Below are 21,565 nucleotides of genomic sequence, written 5' to 3'. Positions count from 1 at the left end.
TGCAAAGAAAACAGCATGTGCATCATTTCACTGTGGGAAGTGTTACGAACAGCTGATAGGAACGGCAAAGCGTGTTTCTGGAATATTATGTTTTTGTTCCTGCAAGCGCTTTTTATGCAATTTTTGCAAAGCTATATGTGGAACGAAACCGTGACCGAGGACAAGCTGATGGCATCAGATGTAAGTACAACTCCTCCGGTTTCATATGCAAAACAAATTATTGCGCTAGCTTACACGGTTCAGGTTCTACAGGGATTTAAAAATAGTTACGCAAAACGGAGCGTGCTGCTCTGACCGGCTTTAAAGGGTTAACAATGACTTTAAAAAAATAATATAAAATAGTGTGCAACACCACTGAAGTTTTTTTTTTTTTAAACTCTCTTTTCAACCAACGGCAGTCACTCTCCTCTCCAAATAACTTCTGCTTAGCTTTCCGAGCTTCCCTCGGGTCCTCTTAATCAGCGGTCTCCAACCTTTTTTGCGCCACGGACGGTTTATGCCCGACAATATTTTCACGGACCGGCCTTTAAGGTGTCGCGGATAAATGAGGGAGGGGCTAATAATCGGCTCAGTCATTTTTAATGATCGTTGAAAGCCCAGATCGTAATCGTGATTAAAATTCGATTAATTGAGCAGCCCTATCTGAGAGGGGTTTCCTGTGTGCATTTTCTTCTTCATATTTGTAATCTCCAGCTTTACTTAGAACCTCATTTTCAATAGCTTTGTGTAGTCATTTGTCATAATTTCAGGCTGGTGAGACAGCTGCGTAGCACTCATGGAGTGTTGGGGTTGGTAATAACGTTTTCTCAGATGTTCATGGGATGTTTGTCCATTAGACAGATGTCTTGTCTGCTCCTTTTTTGTCAAGGTGTACACTTCAGTATGTTCTATAACTGGTCCAACTGGTATCTAGCACGTTAGCTGCTGACTCTTAAAGCATCCTGAGTAAGCAGTTAGTCAGCACACTGCAGGGAAATGCATCATACCTTTATCATAACTGCAAATGTCAGAGGAAGTTTGGCTGCTGGCAGACACAACCTTTCGGGATGCACCAATAAGACGTGCACACAGAAACATGCAAACGCTGCCAGAAGGTTATCTCGCAGTGCACAGACACACGTTTGTTTGCTGAAAGGTAATTTTGTCTGTGGCTGTGAATGTTTGAATGTAACTCAGCCTTTTTTTTTAATTGTGTGAAATTGGGACAGGTTTTTGCCATCGGCAAAAAAAAGCCAGGGGGAGAGTTGTGCTGCATTGTTGCTCTTACCTGTCACACTTAAGTGCACCCATGTACATGCAGGCAGACACGCAGTTTTTAAAGGTGACTGTAGCAAAGACTCTGGCCACATTAAAAGGAAGACTCTTATGAGTTTTAAATCAAATTGCCCTCCAGCCTCATGTGCAGAGACACGCAGGTGCGCGCACACTTTCCAGCACACCGTTTTACTCCCCCTGTCACTGTTGATGGTTTCATATTCGAACACAGTCTGCCACTCTAGCATTGCCTGGTGTCTGATGCTCAAAGCACAAGAGGGAAAAAGACCCTTTTTACCCCATCCCTGACAATTTGCATTACAAAAATAACACACACAGACTTATCACACTGTTTGATTTCGATCTCTTCCTCAAACAGATTTAAAAAAGTGTCTTACTTATGGGCATACTGTGGACACTGAGAGGCACGCAGTGAAAGCCAAACTTCTATCTCTATTTCCTTCACTTTTCCTTATCGTAGTCTGTCTCCAGGTGTTTCAGTAGTCTCTCAGCCGCACCCCTCCCTCCATATCTACATTTTGGCAGCATCTGCATAGGACTCAACAGAAAGTGGAGACAGGAATTTAAAAAAAAAAAAAATTCATGAAATATAAGACTTTATTCTCAGGTGGGCTGAAAGACTAATTGGAGTAAATATTAAACCGAAGTAAAATAAACAGTTGTGCAGCCCTGTGCAGGAATCAGTTCATTTCAGCTAGGGATGCAATGAATCACAATCGCACTAATGCTTCATGTTGGTTTTTCCTTTCCCCATTTCTATTTTTTGTCTTTGTTTTTTGCCAGGGACACACAGAAATCTTCAAGTCTTAATGCCCTTCATCACAACAACATTTAGCTACTGCATTATTGCTGCGATACAACATTGCCACTGTTGATCTTATTGTCGATGTTTAGTGATGCACCAAATTCAGCCCACTGTTGAAGTGTTTTCTCAGCAACAAAGTGAAATAAGTACGAGAAACTCGGATTGTGCTGGTGGGATAGTTTTCCCCCATCTAACCTCAGAAAACCTCAGTAAAGGGCAGAGACGACTAGATCCGTTCTACCTCCGCTTCAGCTTTTTCCGCTATGACCTGAAAGATGTAAATAATTAACAGAAATGATGTTTTGGTTTGATAGTTCATGTTTGACACTTTTCTTCTTCTCGTATGTTTAAAAGTTTAATTAGTTCTGCTCAGATGCAGATTGCTGCCAGCTCGCTTCGTTTCCAAGTGAGTGTTGATCTCAGCTGCAGATAGCATTGAAAGGAGCTTGTAATGTCTTATATTGAAATACAGAGCCTGTCTGAAACCAGCTAATATTGTTGATAATAACAGAGCATCGGTTTCAGGATCCATTAGCCTGACGTTCTGTCTGTCTGTTGTCACATCAGCGCTCTTTCCTATTCTGTGTCATATCCAATCTGTCCTTTGAAATCTTGTTTACACCTTTTTTCCTTCTAAACCCATTTCTGTCTGTTCCTGAGCTCATTGATCTCCCTTCTCCTACCAGTTTGCTTCTTTTTATGTTCTCTTTTCCTCATGTTTTTTTCTTTACTGTAAGAAATGTTTTTAATTACCATAAGAAATGTTACTTCACCCTTACCTCCTAATCAGCTCCACTGACTGACAAGTAAACAGCTTCATTTTCGCCCCACAGATGTGCGTGTGCGCTGCAGCTTCTTTGACTCACAAGTTTGCCTGGAGCTCAAAACATTTTCACGAGGACTGACTCATCTTCACTATTCTGTCCAAGTGCAAACTAAACCAAAGCAGCATTGGCACTTTTTTTTAATTAAACTATATCCAATCTAATTTTGCAATAGATTTAAATATAACACTGAAATCTGCTGTTGTAGATGCACCAAAATACACACGATTAATATTCAGATGCAGTGCTTCTTTCTTTTTTCCCCCCACGCATACACAATGTACTTAAGTAGTCAAGCGCACAAACATGACACATGGCCACGCGTTAATGACTCAGTCTCAGTTCCATACATGTAAATTTTATTATTTATATCAAGTCAAGAGAACAATATTGACTTTGGCAAAATGAAATGAGAACAGAAAGGAAACAACACTGATTGTTATTATTGGAATTGGCTTTGTTTAATAGGCATCTGTGTGTGTGTGCTTGCCAGTTTGTGTTTTGTGCTGTGCGCTTATTCTTGTTGTTGTTGTTGTGGTAGTTAATTTAACTGCCTAGTCATAATCATGTTCTTTCCTACTCACGAAGATTTCTTGTCTAAAACAAAAAAATCACACTTTTCATAGTTTGCGTTCGATCCTAGAATCACTCCCCAGAAAACTTTGAAAAACAAACACATGGTGCGACAAGTAACATTATTTTATTTATATACTATATATGTATGTGTTTGTGTGTCTCTCTCTCATAGAGGTTTTTAAGAGTCTTCCAACAGATTTTATAGCGTTTAGTGGCTTCTGCAGCAGTTTGATTCATTTACTGTTTTGTTTTTATTTTTTTTAAACTGCTTCCTTTCTGAGAACATTCGATTTGGATTTACCATGAACCCATGTGGCACAAAGGAGTTTGAAGTCACACAAATGAATTTGAAATTTTAATTCCCATTTAACAGTTTCCGCTTTCTCACCATGCTACACTGCTGAAAATAAGTTGTACTGGTTGTGGCGTATTTAAACATTTCGCTCTGCTTTCACTCTCAGTGGAGCTCAAGGACGCCTCTCACCTTAATTTTTAGGGGTTTTTTTTCCTTTCTTTTTTACAGCATATCCAGAAAGCACTAAACATTTTTGAAACATGGAGTCTACTTCACCGGCTCGCCCCCCACCCCACCCCACGAACATTCATATACACACAGGCACACAAATGCATCCTGTCCCTGATCCATAGACGCATGCACACTTGCGCATCCATTAGCATTATTCATCTGTTTGGTCCATTATCATCTGACATCCAATACGATCTCGTCTTTTACAAATGCACACGCTTACACGTTCCATTGTGCACTCCCGTCTCCATTTTGTAATCCATATCAACTCCATTGTAATTCCAGTGTCTTTCTTTTAATAATGTCTGGGCCCCCCTCGCTGTTTCCAGCCTGTATCGATTGATCATGTCCAATGCACCCAGCTCTGTATTTATACTCCCATAATCCGCAGGCGCAGCGAGCCAAAATCATTGTCCAGACACAGAGGACACATAAAAGTCACATTCAGAAAAGAGCTTCAAAATGGCCGGCTGCGTGAAAGCCAAAACAACAGAGTGGCATCCAGACCTTTTCACTGATGCATTTCTGTCACAAGTATTTCTCCAGTATTAACAGTGGTGGTGTTCTTGATCCGGTGTAAAGCCTCATGGTGGTGTGGGAGCTGAGACTGGAGAATTGAGTGGTTGTGTTAGTGTGATCCACACAGGTCACAACATCTCCTCCTCCTCTGCTGTAACCCTTGTTCTGTTTCCTTACTGCTGTTTTCCCTCATTATTTCCTTAATTTACATCCCCCCATGTCCCTCTCACATATTTGTTTTTTCCTTTCACTGCGATGATTGTACTTTCTCTTTCCCCGTCGCCTTGAATTTTTAAAGATTTTTTTTTTTATTAATTTTTTTTTTGGTCACATTTCTCTGCCATCACTTTCGAGGTTCCTCGAAGAGCCTCTTACAAATCCTGACCTCACTTCTTGGTATCCTCCCTCCTCTCAGCTCACAGGGCAAATCAAGAAGCTGCATTAGTGACACTTGAGTCACCTGCTCTCCTTCCTTCCTCTGAACTGGAAGTTTTTCATCTAAAACAGTTTTGCTTTTGTAATCCCTCCTCACCTCTTTGGCCTTCTTAAATCAGCATCTCATTCAAACTGTCCTCGTACAGAACCCTTTATCCCCCTCCACTTTTTGTAATCCGTGCCCCTATACGACGCTTTCCTCCAGTTCTTCCGCGCTCTTTCCATCCTTTCCTTTTTCCCTACTCCTGTCTTTTCCATTATTTGCTTTCCCGGGAGTAATCCCAGTGTTAGAGTTGGAGTTGGTGGCGTTATAAGCATGAATATATCCCCTTTGGAAATCACAGTGACCCCCGAACCCGCCGCTGCTTTCGCACTCGTCGCTCGTGGTCGACGACGCTGTGCTTGCTGTCGAAGCGCACTGCACCAGCATTCCATGCAGCGACTGGCTCCGCCTTGTCCAGATGACGCTTAGCCGCTTGGCATAACTGACAGCGCCGTAGCGCCTGGCGACACTCGCTGCGGCATCAGTCGCTAGCGCGACCGAGGAGCCCATATCGAGCGAGTGCCTCCGTTTGCTAACTGTTCCACAGGCGGGGCTCAGAGGGGAAACGGGGCTCTGATAAGCCTGTGAGGAGTTCCATTTGTCCCTGCCTCTGGGTGCGACTCTCCAGTCCAACAGCTCCGAGTCTCTCAGGGGTGCCGCGAGAGAAAAACTAGCACGATTGGTCAGCTCTCGCTCCAGTCGGGGCCTTGGGCGCTCCCTCTGACGCGACTGACGGGGAAGGGTTGAGGGGGGAGAAGGGGAGTAGTAGAGGGGCGTTCTGTCACTTTCTGAGGTGTACGGTGGCGCCTTGTCCAACTTTCGCTGTCTCACCACCAGTGCCATCTCACTTCCTGCCCCTGTCGTTGTGGAAACCACGCCTCCAGCTGAAAGAAACTGCTCCAGGTTGACTTTAGGTTTCGGCCTGGGCTTAGGAGGCAGTTTTGGAGGCACAGAAGAGGCTGAATCGGCCTCTTTTTCCTTTTCATTGTCCTTCTCTCCTCCTCTCTTAGAAGGCAGACCATTGGGCAGGACCACCATCATCATGTCTCCAGAACCATTGGATTGGTAGCATCCGCTACCGTTTCCTCCTTTGTCCCCACCTCCTACACTCCCCTGACAGCAGGCCCCGCCTCCTGCCTCGGTATTGCTGCTGTGACACATTATATGGTCCCCGTGATTGCAAACGCGGTGGCGAACCATGAGTGCCACAGTAAACACAAGTAAAGTGACAACAACAACGCCGCCAACCAGTATGGTGAGTGTCCCGCCCAGAAAGTGGGCTTGCAGAGAGCGACATGCAGGGTAAACATCCTTGGTGGAGAAGGTTGTGCAGCCCAGAACCTTTGTCGCAGCTAAAGATGTGATTGTGTCATCAAAAATGGCCAACACGCACAGATTATAGTCCACACCAGAAACCAGGTTCTTCAGCAGGAATCGATCACTGGTTGACGGTAAGATTCTAAAGAGGGAATAAAGGGAAAAGAACATGGGTCAGTTACATAAACATGGACGGTGCACAGAAATGCATAGCGTCTGCTGTAATTTGAAACCTGACCTCGATATTTTGACTAATCCGACCGAATTTAAGAAATAAACGGTTGAAGATTGGGAATACAGGCGGAGGAAATGGGTGTAAAGGGAGGGCTAGAAACGGCACCGGAGTAAATACTGCAGTAGGGGAGTGAGGGGAAAATGAGGCTATTGATGGGGAGCGCGCCTAGGGAACATGAAAAGAGAACTCTGTCTGCTCATTTGGAGAGCAGGAGCGTGTCTACGTATGTGGGGATGTATTCGCATCTTTGCGGGAAGCAAACATCACAGCAAAACTCTACACATTTGGTCGTTTTAGGTTTAATTTCTGAATTAAAGTTAAAGTATAGTTGATGTTTGCTTTTCAGCAGAAGTTATGAAATTAAGACGTATATAATCTGGCTTTGGTCTTTTAGAGTGCAGATGTTTTCCTGTGTGTCTGTAATGAGTGAGAGCTTGCGTGGGATAATAAAGAGAGAAGTGCTTTGAATGTGTCCTCATTTTAAGTGTTCGAGCAGCCGTTATAATATATATATAACAAATGGGCGAGAGGTGAACAATAGAGGGATACTGGGGGGTAAAGACGGTGAATCGAGGGAGCAGACGTTACATAAGTTGCATGTGATTTTTTATTTTTTCTGTGTTTGCACCTGGATCTATGTTTGTATTTATGGGATGAGGGAATAAACGTGTGTTTTGATGCCAGTGGGTTTGTGTATGTGACATGCCAGGGTAAAGTGTGTGTGGGAGACTGAAGCGCACCTCAAGTGTCGCTGATGGGTATGACTCTGCCCTCTGCATTTCCAAACCTCTTGTGTGGGCAAGTATGTATTGTAGTTTTGTTTTGCTAACCAGAGTATTTTGTCAGTAGTTCCTTTGTTTTTCCTCTGCATCACGCTGTCCAAGTCCTTTTTTTTCCTCCATTCGCTTTCACGCTACATCAAAGGGCTTATTTGTATCCTACGTTACTAACCATTTCAGCTCCCCTCAGACCTGAGCTACATCCTATAAATGCCATCTAGGATGACTCAGACATCCAGGGAGCTGCTGCAGAAGTCCCCTAACCTTACTCAGTATGTAATGCCTTCAAAATGGAGACCCAGAGACGGCAGCGGTTTGGTCTTGTTTTTCTTCAGTTTTAAATTGGGGATAATTGGCGCCTGTTATATAATGAAGTTTTTCAAATAAAACCAATCTGATAATTCTCACAGCCGTAGTTATATCGATGTTGGTGTAAAGATGGGATTAGTCGTCTTGAATAATGCAGTGCTAGCTGGGAAATGAGAGGGGCCTTCTTGAGGCAAGCTACAGTCCAGAGCAGTGGATCTGGGTTATGGCAAGTAGGAATATTGATCATTTTCATCACCTCCTCAAGGCTTTAAAAGTTAACAAAACCAAATGTTTTCTACAGATGTCCACAATATCAGCTTTTGCACTCGTATAATTTAAAAGAAAATATTTTTTTTCTTCCTCTCTCTCTTTGCGAATAACAATGTTTCAAACGGTTGCACCGTTTTAGCAAATTGCCTGGGGTGATTTGAATAGCAAGGAAATGCTTCCAAACTTCTAATTTTCAGCAGAAGCTCGGTATGAATTTAACAAGAAATTACAACGTACTGTGTGACACTCCAGGTTCCCAGATAATCTGAGTAGACACATGGGGCATCGTCATTAAAGTCGTCCTCATCCGGCGGTCATTAGGTCGCTATAAAGTCCCTTCTAACACAGTTACAAATCTGCCCGTTAACTCGTGCTGTGGAGCAACTTGGGTTCCAGGTGTATGTTTCCATGGCAAAGGCTCATTATTTGACTCGGCAGTGTAGTAATTATACTAAGAGTACCTCGTCTTCTGATATCCACTCACTAAGCACTCGAGACCAATCAACTTTCCTAGCTTCATTTCCCAGGATACTAGTCATGTCTTATTTTCAGAAAATTGACATAAAATTGCCAAATTTTTCCATAGCAACATCATAAGCACAGCATAAGCTTGAGAGATGCCAATTACAAAAATAAAGCTGTACTTTGATACGCTAAGAAATGTGTATGCTGAAGCTAATTTAATCTTTCTCACAGAACTGTAAAGAAGTGTCAGAGATCTCTGAACTCATGGATATAAACTACAGTGGACAACCTAAACATCAGCAGTAACCAGCACTGACATAAAAAGATGAGAGGTTTTGATTAAGGAGTTTTCATATTCCTACAGCAAAAAGACATCCAGAGAGTGAAAGTGAAACCGAGGATTATGACCAAATATCTCAGGGATGAAAGCTCAAAATAAAACCTCTTGTGCAATCAGTCAAGTCAGAGAATTGTGAATAACTCCTGTGAAGTCCAGTAGTAAAGACAGGGGGTGCTCAATCAGATTTCTAACATGAAATATACAAGAGGCATCGCTCGCTATGCTTCTGTTTCTGAATAAAAAGCCTTGGTCATAGTATAGGCTTATCAAAGCCCCCGAGATTTATCGCAATGGTGTCAGTTCATCCACAGCCTTTATGCATCTATATATAATTGATAGATCCCACAAGACAGAGCGACTTGACCATCATTGGAGTGATTCATGTACTCCAGTGAGTTGCTGCTTCTGTCTATCACAGGCTAATACCCAAATCTCTTTTCTTACTTTGATTCATATTAGTGTATACTGGTTCAGAGTTAGTGTGTTGCTGGATACTGAAAAAGAATGCCTAAATCTTATAAGATGAAATTCTAGACCAGCATATTTGCATCTGTCTGGATGAGTCTTTGATTTGGTCCTCCATTGTGACCATGCCTCACACAGTCATGCACACCTTTAGTCATTTTTCTAATCCTACTATTCAGACTCCTCCCTTTTTATTCACTCTGTCCTCCATTCTTCCCTCTATATACTCCTGTAAAGCTCTTTATCAGTCCTCCACCGTCAATGCGGCCAACTTATTTTATTATTTTCCTCCATCAGTCTTACATGACCAGATTTCCTCCGTTTGGGTGATCAGGCTCTCTTATCTCCTCATATCCTATGAGCTTTTCATTGCGGTGCAATCACCCATCCCTCTTTTTCCTTAGCCTAAATCTGCAGTGATGCAGTCATCTTTGGTTCAACCTCTTTTACAACTTCACTCTCCTCCTCTGGTCTAATCCTGTGTATCTTTTACCTCATCTGCTTGCCTCAAATCCTTTGGTATTTTCCACCAGGCTCTACCTGATCTCCCAGCCTCTCTTCCTTTTCAGTCACTCCACTACATCTCTATTAGCCACACCAATAACCATGTACCATGATTGAGCATCCAAGGTCACTCTTCCTCCCCTCTCATCTACCCCTATCTCCTCTGCCATCTCCTTTTTAGGTACCACTGCTCCTCCCTCATCCTCTTACCGCCGCTTTTCCTTTTCACTACCCACCTCACCATTTGTATCCTATATTTCTTTTCCTCTTCCTCTTGCCCACCACCCCTCTCAGTCGTCTTTCCCACCCCGCCACTGCTTCCTCCCTTATGAGATTGTGAATCACCTCTCTAGTTGTTTTTGCTACACTGGGAGCGACAAAAATAGGCAAGCAAATTCACTAAAATATACATGGAAGACCCAGACACATTCACAAACGCATGCATCTTTGATATGCTGATTCGCTAGCACTCGCTGCATTATTCATTTTTTTACCCGTATTTAGCTATGTGGTGTGGGTACACATGAAATAATATCCGGCTAAAACCTCTGCTCGAGACATTATGTTCATGAATACAAAGTGCATCTCGTGTAACTCGGGCTGATCGTCGTGGACTACGAAAATTGATTGATTAAACGGCCGTGGTGTTGTCTGTATTTGCGCCGACTCGATCTTTGTGGGCCGGCTTCTAACATACCAAGAGAGTTTGCTCCATCCCTGTGCTTCTAATTATGGTTAAAGCCTGCAAAGGCGTGCACATCCACAGATGCAGGAAGAAAGTAATCGAGACAAGGGAGTGCTTTGTTCAAGCCGGTGACACAGAAACGAGTAATTATTAGTACCCGTGAGAGTAAGGCGGAGAGGAAAAGAGAGTGATGGAGGGAATCAAGGAGTGGTGGAGCCCAATTTTTTTTCTTTCTTCTCATCGTACTTCCTGTCTTCTCTTGTTATTCTCGCCGCCTCACGTCTTGCTCCTCTCTGTCAGAGTTACCAAGTCTGGTGGTCTGACACCAGACAAGATTGGGCACAGAGAGCAAGAGCCGGAGGAGTGAGTGAGAGAAAGAAAGATGAAGAGGAACAACAAAGCAATTATCTCCTTCTGGCTGACATCTATCCAGCTCTCCTCACCCCCCCCACCCCATGTCACGCCTTTTGTTCGTTCACTCTTTCCTACATACATTTTTAGCCTTGATTCGTCAGACTGTTTATTGCCTTGTTATCTGTCTCTCTCAATTTTGTCTGCTTTCTTCAGTTTTCCATGATCACCCCACCTCCCCTGTTTTGCTTTCCTTTATCTGGCTTTTCACTTAACTCTTCCTTATTCGGTCTGATTTTATTTTTCCCCCCTCGATGCCTGATTCGGTTGCTTTCTTTCATTATGCGACCTTCTCCTTGTCGTCCTCATCGTTGCTCCCCCTTTCTTCACTTTAACCACCTAGATATTTATAGGAAATTCCCTGTCCATCCTTTGCTACCTGCTTAGCCCGTCCTTTTCCTTCATGTGACTCTACAGAATAATATAACGTGACATATGTATTGAGTGCTGACCCTGTTCTCTTCCCCTTCCTTTTGAAGCCTCTGATATGAGCTGACGCATGTATTGACACAGTAGTTTAACACTTAATTAGCTCTTCCCGTGGGGTAAAACTCTTCACTTCATTTTACCTCATCTCCTTTTCGCTTCCCTCCCTGCCCTCTAACCGCTCAGCTGTCCGGGTCCTTGTTTGTTCATTTTGCTTTCCTCTTTTTCCATCTTTGAAGCCGCATGCCTCGGCATGCCCTGCTCCCTGCCACATCTCTTATTACATCCTTATCAATCCCAGCCTCAGCATTTGCACATATCTTCTTGCTTTTATGATTATTTTTTTTTGTGTTGTAATATGACAAAGTGAAACCATGTGAAGATTTTGATGGATTTCTGATTGGACCAGTGGGGAAAATCATTTGCACAGCTCAGTGTGTTGTTTGTTTTTTCCTGTTTTTGTTGGCTGAACACACTGTAGTTTAGATTCTTGTCACTTTTGCTAAGCACATTTAGTTTACATGTAATGAAATATGCTGTATAAATAAAACTGACACATAGTTTGGTGTAGCTATAGTCAGTGCCCTGGGTGAGCATTTATAAATACATCCATAGCACAATTCAGTGTTTTCAAATATTAGTCAGATATGGTGGGTAATTTGCAACAGGAAAAATCTTTAATGCCAACACCTAATTTTCAGGATTTTTTATTAAAGCCCTCTCCTTTTGTGACTCATTAGCCGTGTTCTCAGCTCGGTTTCTCAGCACGCTCCTTTCCTGCGGCTTTCAACCTCTCGCTCTGTACTTTTTAACAGTGCGGCCTTTTCTTAGACACAACTTTCATTATTCTCATTATTTCTCAAACTCTGCGTGATTTTTCTCTCCAATGTACTCCCATTGCTCTCCCTGTGATCGTTACTGTTCCCATTAAGTCTTAGCCGAACTTGGCACTTTGAGTGCCCGGCAGAAAGGTCGATCATGTGGTGACTGGGGTGCAATTGTGAAAATTGTCAAAGCCACTCTACGCCTTCCTGCGCACTTTAAAGACTGTTGTTAAACCTAATGAGAAACTTTTGGCTCAGACATATACAAGTGTCATACAGATGCTCTCTCTGACATACCGTATATAGCAGTGATTCATAACTAATTCCCAACTGCTTGCCAGAGGCTAAAAATAGATGGATTTACACGTAAAAAAAATCATGAAGCACAGTGAAACGGCAGATATCTTGTATAATTCTTAGTGAATAATGGATTATACAGAGGTTGGGCTCAGTGAGACTTGTGCTGAACATGGAATCTGTTTCCTGTAAAATGTCTATTTACTACATGTCAGGTAGATTCTGACTGGTAGCGAGGTCATTGTTTACAATCCCAGCTAATTAAATGCTTCTTTCAGCTTTGTGTTCCTGCATACAGTACATGGAATATGTCAATGTGTTAATTCAGTATCACAGCTGCCATTAAAGTTGACGTGCTTCTGATTAAGACGCGACCGAAAAAGCTCCACAAAGCTGTAGTGCCGGCCGATGAGGGTTGACAGCCTTAAACTGTCTATGACTGCATGTTCTTTGTGACTTGCAAGTGCTGACGAAAACGCGCTTTTGAACAGATGGTGCTCCATCGGTTGCTTTAAAGTGCTGGCTCATTAACATGGACTCGTGCTTTCCTGTCCTGTTCTTTGTCCTTCAGGTAGGCCAGTCCCATGCGTGGGCAAAGAACTCATGGTAATTGCTCACATTTACCGGAAACAAGGAAATCTTTGGCAGTTCTTTCGCTGTGTTTTTCAGAATCTGGGTTTCATGTCACACTGAAGGATCAGTGACCGTGTGGTGCTGTTAAAGGGTAGCAGAGCTCCGGGAAGGAAGCTGGCTTAATGTTGTGAGGGAGCACAGCTCAAAGGAAGCCACATCCATGACATTGTACTTGGTACTCTCACAGATGCCAGCAGAATTACAAAGCATGCTAAAATGGAGGTCGGTGTTGTCTAACATACGACTGACCTTTTAAAGGATACAGTGCAGTCTGCTGTTCTCTTGTCTGCATACCACCATCTTACAATGCATTTATTTCTTGTCATTTCTCAAAGATTCCTCTTTTCCTGTGTTTCTGTCTTCATTTCTGAATGCCCCTCGTCTCCCCCTCTTCCCATCTTTTGCCCAATTCAGCGAGTGGCTGGTGTTTCCTCCTCCCAAATTCAGCAATAGAATACGAACACAAATCCCAGATAAAAAACCTGAAATCTCACTGACCTGGTCTCACCTTTTGAGTTTCTAAGCCAGACTTGCTTTGGTTGATTCCTTTTTTTCTCGTGTGAAACTTTAGTTGGCACTAGCTCATTGATAGCATGATGGGAAGCCATACTGGAAATGCTCGACAGCGTTGTAGTATGCTGCTTTCCTCCTTCTGTCCTGAGAGACTGAGGGTTGTGCCTCCAGACTTGTCTCCTATTTCAACCTGTTTTCCACACTGACCTGTTAAAATGGCCACTACCCTACTCTGAACAAATCACACCACCAGGAAAACAGAGGGCTGTATGTGTCACAATCTGGCAAAACCTCAGATCGCTTACTCTCCTGTGATCCCAGCTGGTCTGTGACTCATTCTTTCATGCTTATCTCTTCTGTTTTCTTTTGTTTCTCTCACAGCTGAGTGTTTAAGAAAAGCATTTTACTGGTGTCAACCTTTTGCCTTAAAGAGCTACGTTTAGGTGCCCAAAGAAGTCTGTATTTTTATAAAACCACCCTTGAGAAAATACACTTAAATTTTGAGTCAAATTTAATCGAGAAACTAATTAACCTGGTATTGTGTTGTTTGATATCTCATAGTTTGTGGAGAGTATCTTCTCTTAACCTTTGTTACTAGAGATAACCAGCTTGCTCCCCTGATCTCAGATTATTATCCACTGAGAAATTAACACTAGTGATCAACAAGGAACTCGAGATCTCAGTGAGCTCATTTTAGGTATAACAAGCGTGTCGTGGGAGTCTAAAGAATCTGCATGTTATTTGTTTTGATGTTGCATTCCTGTTGGACATCTCTTTATCTCCATCCTTTCAACTGCACAACCTCCTTTTCAGCAGAGGAGCACTTTGCTTTCACAAAATTGCCTCGTCTCTATTTCTAAACGTTCCTGCTCCCTTGTCACATTATTCCTGTTTGCTTGTTTTTTTTTTTCTCGCTGTCTTACGTTTCCGTGGGCTCCATTTTCTCCTTTCTCCCTTATTGCATCAGTTCCCCCAACCTCCCCCTTTCTTTCATACCCAGGTGTATATCTGTGTACACGGTCTTTCTATTTCAGTTATGGATTTAAATACCTTCCCTCCCTCTCTCCACCCTCGGTTCCTTTTTTTGTTTTTGTCTTCCTTTTCCCACGTGAGCCTTCTACTCTCTTGTCCTCCTTACTGTCAGTCTGCTTTCACACATCCTGCTTTTATCTCAATCTCACCTCAAGGTGATTTGGGTAGAACCCATCTTCTCAGTCTCTACAGGTCTCAGTCCACATGTCTAAATTCATCCGCTTTCCCCTTCTAACTGTATCCTTCACTCATAGTATTGCTTTTTACCTCCCCATCCACCCTTTTGCAAACAGCTCAGGTTCCTACTATTTTTACTTTGCTCTCAAACTTTCAGATTATAGCTTTTTTTCTTCACAATCATATTTCCATCTCTGTTCTCTACAGTCTTTGTCATACGAGTTGCTCTACCCCTTACGATACACTTACAGCTTAATGCCTTCTTTATAATACCTGAGGGAAGCCACATTGAACCCCAGCATTACTGCCAGCTAAAATAAAAACCCCACACAAATAATAGCACAGTGGCAGCCCTTGCTCAGCCAGCCCAGTGTCTTATCCCATCTTCCTCACTGTTTCAGCCACTGTAGCAATAACCCCTCGCATAATGTCTCATCAGTCTACGCTCATAAATTCAAAAACAGTAAACTTTGACTGTGTACCGCTATAATTCATGAACAGCACCATAGTATTGTACATGTAAGCACACCAAGTAGCTAAAAAAAAGCCACACTGTTTTATATTGAAAGACATTAGTCTCGTCCTTTAGCTTTGTTTAGACTGTTTTCTCTCATGGATTCTTATGCAAGCCCAATATTTTAGAAATGCAAATAAAAAAGATGCGATTTTTCAGGATATTGTTTTTGGTCTTCCTTATGTAGAACTTATCTTGTATAGCCACAGCTACATTAGATCTTTGAGGGGAAAAAGCGGAATTTTCAAATACTTGCAGATGTTTGTTTTTTAGTTTTACCTCCATGTTTTCCAGATCTGTACCCTGTACTTGTATGCCATGGCGTAAATAAGAGCTTTGAATCCTTTAACTACAAATCAACTTTCTAAGTGGTTATTTATCTCCCTCTTAGACTATGATGAGTCATACACTGACATAACTTATGAAAATTAGTGTATTTAGATTAAATACATGTTGCATCACTGTTATCGTGCATTTTTAGATGGACACCGTGGCCTCTTGATGTTTATGTTACGCAGCTCGGTTCAGAAACATCCCCCTCCTTCAAATCCTTTTCCACGTTATCCACATATCCTCCCATTCTGCACTCACCCATATGCACTGGCTACTGCCTATTGAGATTAAGTGTCATAGTGATGGAGATAAATTATTAACACTCTCTCGTCCACTATCCCTTTATTCCGCTCCCCGTTCACTTTTCCCTTAAGCTATCCGCACATCAATATGCAAGATGAACAGTTCGACTACTGAGGTGTCATATTGTAATGGATAAATATTTAAAATGATTAGCATGAAAGAAAAGGGTGGGCATGACCCTGCAAAAATACCTTCTGGAGGAGAAGCTGAGAAAGCAATCATATGGCAAGTGTCTAAGTTTGCCATTAGATAAGCGACAAAAGCTTCTATTATTTGCATTGTGAGTAAAGTTGAACTGACCTGTAAACGAGCGTCTCATCGGCGGTGCAGTTGTACTGTATCTGATACATCCAGACAACGTAAGCTCCAGACAAACGCCCCAAATCCCATCGGACCTGAGCCGATGTCGATGTTACTCCCTGTACTCCAATCATCCTTCCTTCCTCTTCGTCCCCTTCTTCTTCCTCCATGCTTCCTCCATCAGTCCTCTCTCCTTCAGATGCCCTACCGCCGTCACCCTCTTCGTCATCCCCTCCAACTCTTTTCCCATCCTCTGGCTCTCCTCCGCGTCCACCGCCATTGTTAATCCCTCCATTTTTGGCCGTGCTAATATCCGACGAGCCCGGATCGGTCCGTAAAATTCCATTGGTCACGTTCCTGTTGTTCTTGGTGTTAACACTGTTGCTCCCAGCGTTTCCACCTACTCCACCCCGGTGAGGCAGGGGGATTATTTTGAGATCCACAGTGGCAGTTGCTTCACCTGCTGCGTTTATTGCGATACATGTATATGCCCCGTCATCACGGGCTACTGTTACCAAGATATCCAAGGTCCCGTTGCTAAAGGAGCTGGTCCGGGATGAGTTTGCGATGATGCGATCATCTGGTGAAACCCAGTGGACTACTGGCTCGGGGTCACCAATGGCACGGCACTTTAGCGTGGCTCGCTGGCCCTCCAGCACCCACAGCTTGTGCGTGTGGCGAGTGATGAGAGGTGGTTCACATGTGAACTCCTCCTCAGGAATTGACCAGAAATATCTGCAGGCACAGAAAAGAGACAGTGAGAGAGGTGGAGGGAGATGGGTGGAGCAGATTAATTTTGCTATTCTCCACAAATCCCAAATGATCAATTAACCAGATAGCATCTTGCAATGAGTCACGCAAGAATCATATGTGGGACAGGAGCTTAAAATGCGAAGACCAACAGCTTCCTTCTATCAAAGCCTATCATGTTAACATCTGTCCGCATACATATTCAAACTAAGAGACACCAGGATCCTATGATGACAAACTCAAAAATGCTGAAAATGTGAATAATAGCAGACTGATGAGGACAGCAACTCCTTTTCCTCATAAATGCTTCATTTTCAGTGTGGTTTTGACTAGAGTTAGACTAGAAATTTAGAAAAGAGTGATGTAGGAAGTAGAGGTAGTTCAGAGTATCTAATTAGGGGCAAAATATCACGCCAGTGTTCTTAAAACTGGCTGCATGGCGTACCTGTCCTCATGAGTTTGAGCTTGATCTCATTAAGGTAAGAATTAGGTCATTTTAATTCAAAACATTGTTCAGCCTGTAACTTATTACATTGTTGCCCTATGATAGAGGAAACCTTTACTAGTTACAAGAATCAGAATAATCCGTTGACCAGCTGACGATGATTTACCTTCCAGCAAGGTGAGCAGGAGTGGCACACGTCTCCATGTCATCTCCACGGATGAGGCGTCTTAACCACAGCAGTTCACAATTGCAGTGCAGTGGGTTCCCTCCAAAATTTAGGCTTATGACAGCATTGTATGGGGTAGGACTTATTGCACCTGTCTGAGACCTGAATATAATAAAAGAAAAGCAGTCAGTCCATTCACTTAATGATGCCTTGCTGGACTTCGAGGTTATTTAAATGCAGTATTCATAATTGTCTTTTCTCTCATTTTGAAACGAGTACCTGTAGTGAATACAAAAGAGCCTTAAAACTCATGAAGATAATCAATTTGCATTTGGTTAAATTTTTATAAATGATTTACTTTGAACATCTCTCTCTAAGAACAACTTTAGGACGTCTTTCATGAACTTGTCCTTAGACAGGTTGAAGTCAATTTGGTGCAAACCAAATGTGAACATGGTATCTACACATTTGAACATACCATGTTCAACCTCTCTGCTATTTGCTCCTGACAGAAATCTGAGCTTTGCATGCATCACTGAGTAAAACTTGTCAGTTATACAGTGTGAACGGCTGGTAGATGAGGCTGTCTTTGCTCACCACAAATTTTTAGCTTTGATTCTCATTCTGACAAATGGTTTGGAGACCACTACTTGTTTTCTGAGACCTCTAATGGGCACCGTTGCACAAGTGTTGCAATTTTTGTTTAACAAATTCTTTTGAAGTTAATTGGACAAAGCTTGATAGACGAGGCTCAGCTGTCTGATTGTGTCACTCTATTTTCTGCTTTTAATGTACTTTATACTGATCTGCTCCCGCAAAGCATTTTACAGTTCACAGCCGTTTTTAGAAAAGGGTTAACTGTGACTGTACGTTGATTTATGTGAACATCAAATCCACCTTTGCGTTATCTGAACACATGGATCAGTGGAAGGGAAGCAATTCGTGGAGTTCATTTATTGTGCAAATGTCTGCAATTGTAAAAAATTTTGTTGTGCCATAACTTATTTTCAAATGTTTCTAAAACCTTAAACTTGATAATTGTTCCCAAGTTTCCATTTTAATACCAAGCTGTTATAAGTAATTTTATATGGCATTTAATGACTGGTGTGATCTGTAGAGGGTATGGGAACATGTGAAACTGCAGAATAAACTGGCTGTGTATAGCATGGCTATGTGAGAAGCTCTATTTAGTACAATCAGACTGAACTTTATGTTAAAATATAAAAGATTTAAACACTGGATTGCATAAACTATAGAAGAATACAACTTGTTGTGCAAGCATTCAGGTTTCCCTTTTAAATCTGGATGCAGTTACAGGGGAAGTTATGATTAAAGAGATCATTTTAACTTGTTTTTAAAAGGTGGCCTGAGCTGAAATGTCTCTATTACTAATCAAAGCACTGGTCAGTTGTTATGATCTTGCACACTATGGTCTGTCATAGCGTGCAACGTAGTCCTTAGACAGGCGAGTTAGAAATCGTGTCAGTGCAACACCTCATACGGTTGATTTGACAAAAATGTCAGTCCCACTGAGTTCCAGTTGACCAAAGCTGTGTCACAGCTGGACTTTGATTTCCACATTAGTTGGAGCACAGCTGACAGCTTTACAATGAGTGCGTACTTCTATTTATAACCGTCATATAACTCGCCATCACTATTTCAAAACTTGAAATATGTTTGAGTCAGCGAAGTGGTGAGAATTTGTGGTGGCACATAAATAGCATAAAAGTAAATGTTGACTAAAGAATTTACCGAATGCCAGCACACCAGCATTGTCTTTCTTCTTTTTCTGTGCCAGAAAGCACCCTGCTAAAAACACACACACTGGTAGCTTTGTGGCGTCTGCAACAGGATATTTCTACTAAGCTACTTCTGAGGGAAACATAAAAGTTGAAGCTTAAGAGCTACCTTGCAAAGAGAGGATCAGGAGGCAGGGTTCGGAGCCTGTTGGAGGTCATATCCAGCCTTGCAAGCTTATACAGCTCTCCAAAGACTCCTTCCGCTATGTGATCTATCAGGTTATGGTCCAGGTTTAGTGTGTGCAGACTGGCCATGTTCTGAATGGACTCCCATGGTACCCTGTAGATATAAAAAAGAACAACGGCTAATGTGAGATTTATTGAATTGGTAAACTTTGTAGTGAGATTGATCATGCAGTGTGAAGATGGAGTAACAGCAGCTCTAAAGACAGATCCACCTCTTGAGACCACTTTATTAAAGGATGTGATTGTAGCACCGATAGATCCACAGTTCATTTGTTGTTCTCTGGGTAATTTCTTCTTACTCGTCAGAGAACAAATATGCAACGATGAATTAATAGTGACAACAATGGCAGACAACAACAGATGCTTGTTTTCCTTCTGAATCTTTTGCTCTATCTGGGTTTCCCCAAGTCCCATCTGTGACCCATTGCTGTAGTCATTTAGTATTCCATTAGTGCTGTCATTCCCTGTTTTGGACCAATTAGTGAATCCAAATGAAATGTCTGGAACTAGCAAAATAGGAAAAATACGAAGCATTTATTTTTTGGCGTCAGTCACACCAGCCCTGCTGATTTTAACCTTTTTTTGTGTCCAGGTTCACCGAACTGAACTTTACAATCACCTTGCTGTTGAGTAATAAAGTTCATTGGGTGCAAAGCATGCTTTTCTTTTTGTAGTTGACTAAATAAACGTATTCAGTGATTTTAATCAGTTACAAAAACAATTTGGTAAACATTGATGGTTACAGCAGGTGGCCTCCATTTATCTGTACAATAGTTTGATTAGACAAAAGGCCTGAAAGAGGAAAGAAGTGCCAGGCATAGTTAATTAGACCATGTTTATGGTTTTAGAGGTTGGAGAAAGGCCAAAGAGCTGCTTTAGAGGAGACAAATGAAACATCTTAATCAGAACTGACAGCCCAATGCTGCTGAATTTATCAGCACAGAGGGACACTAGGAAGAGAATAGAGGTCTAAAAGAGAATATCATCATTGTTCTGACTTATCATTTAGACCAGAGGAATGGAAAGTAACCCTGAATCCCTATTGTCCTAAATAGACACGAGAAGAATACTGCACCCTGCACTCAGCTGTATAGAGCAGCTATAACAGTGTACACGGTGGCAGTGGAGTGAGCTCAGACGAAGTGAAAGAAAATTAGAACCTCATCAAAATTGACTTTCATTTTTCTTTCCCTTTCTTCTCCTCGTTGCCTCATATGCCAAGTGTTTTCATTGTGCATTTGTGTGTAAATTTTGTGTGCAGGATACACTGACAGAGACGGGTGTGTCAGTGTATGCTGGCTCATGAATTAAATTGAGTTTGACACAAAGGATGTCAAACTCAATTTAGTTCATGGGCCACGTTCAGTCCACTGTATGCAGCCTAAGAAAAACAACAGTATATGGTTCTTTTCCCCTTTAAGTTGTGTAGCACAAGGTGTTTTCCTAAAACTTAAACTTGTAACCATAAAGCCATGTGAGATATGTCTTCAAAATGTGCAAAATAAAGTATTCTTGTTAAATACTATCTATTTAAGAATGACCTATTTACAAGGAGGATGAACATCCTGAAATATTGCAAGAAAAATAATCTCATAGTTTATTTTTCTTAATTCATTGAGTTTACCGTCATATGAACAATTGAGAGATCAGTGGAAAGGCACAAAACCTTCACACGTACAAGTTTTTGGAGTAATTTAGTGAGAAACTCTATCAACAACGGACTTCACTGCCGTTTTTAAACGTTGCAAGTCTGGCTCCAGGCCCCATTTTTGATGATTTCTGCTTAAAGAACAATGTCTGTGGCTTGGATGTGCTGTGCACGTGGGTGATACCCAACAAAAGCAAAAACTCACCTCCTGAGGTTATTGTAAGATAAGTCGAGGTCTTCCAGTGTGAGCAAGAAGTCATCGAAAGCCTGCACGGAGACCTTGATCAGCTGGTTGTTGTTGACAATCAGGTGCTGCAGATTGACCAAACCTGCAAGGTCTCTAGGTCCGAGTATTGTCAAGCGATTACCTGGATAAAACAATAAACGGGTAAAAACACGTTTAAGTAGTGTATTTGATTCAAGTCTTGAACACTGA

At 42.1% G+C, this 21,565-nt stretch overlaps 2 protein-coding genes across 4 annotated transcripts in view; one reads left to right on the top strand and one right to left on the bottom strand.

The window, feature by feature from the left end:
* The window catches only part of pcxb (pyruvate carboxylase b), a 294,409-nt gene that overhangs the window by 174,378 nt on the left and 98,466 nt on the right, over positions 1-21,565 (top strand). The gene's annotated exons all lie outside the window — the stretch shown is intronic.
* Positions 3,123-21,565, bottom strand: part of LOC101487083 (leucine-rich repeat and fibronectin type-III domain-containing protein 4) — a 35,402-nt gene continuing 16,959 nt past the window's right edge. The window contains exons 4-8 of the mRNA XM_004554352.4: positions 21,335-21,497; positions 19,405-19,575; positions 17,497-17,658; positions 16,136-16,870; positions 3,123-6,462 (exon numbers count right to left, since the gene is read on the bottom strand). Of these exons, the coding sequence (XP_004554409.3) occupies positions 5,145-6,462; positions 16,136-16,870; positions 17,497-17,658; positions 19,405-19,575; positions 21,335-21,497 (2,549 nt within the window). The 3' untranslated portion in view covers positions 3,123-5,144. The remainder of the gene's footprint in view (positions 6,463-16,135; positions 16,871-17,496; positions 17,659-19,404; positions 19,576-21,334; positions 21,498-21,565) is intronic.

The sequence above is a fragment of the Maylandia zebra genome, linkage group LG3, assembly GCF_041146795.1.
Source record: "Maylandia zebra isolate NMK-2024a linkage group LG3, Mzebra_GT3a, whole genome shotgun sequence".
In the NCBI taxonomy this organism is placed as follows: Eukaryota; Metazoa; Chordata; class Actinopteri; order Cichliformes; family Cichlidae; genus Maylandia; species Maylandia zebra.
The sequence above is the reverse complement of the archived record's forward strand: the minus strand, read 5'-3'. Positions and strand labels throughout refer to the sequence as shown.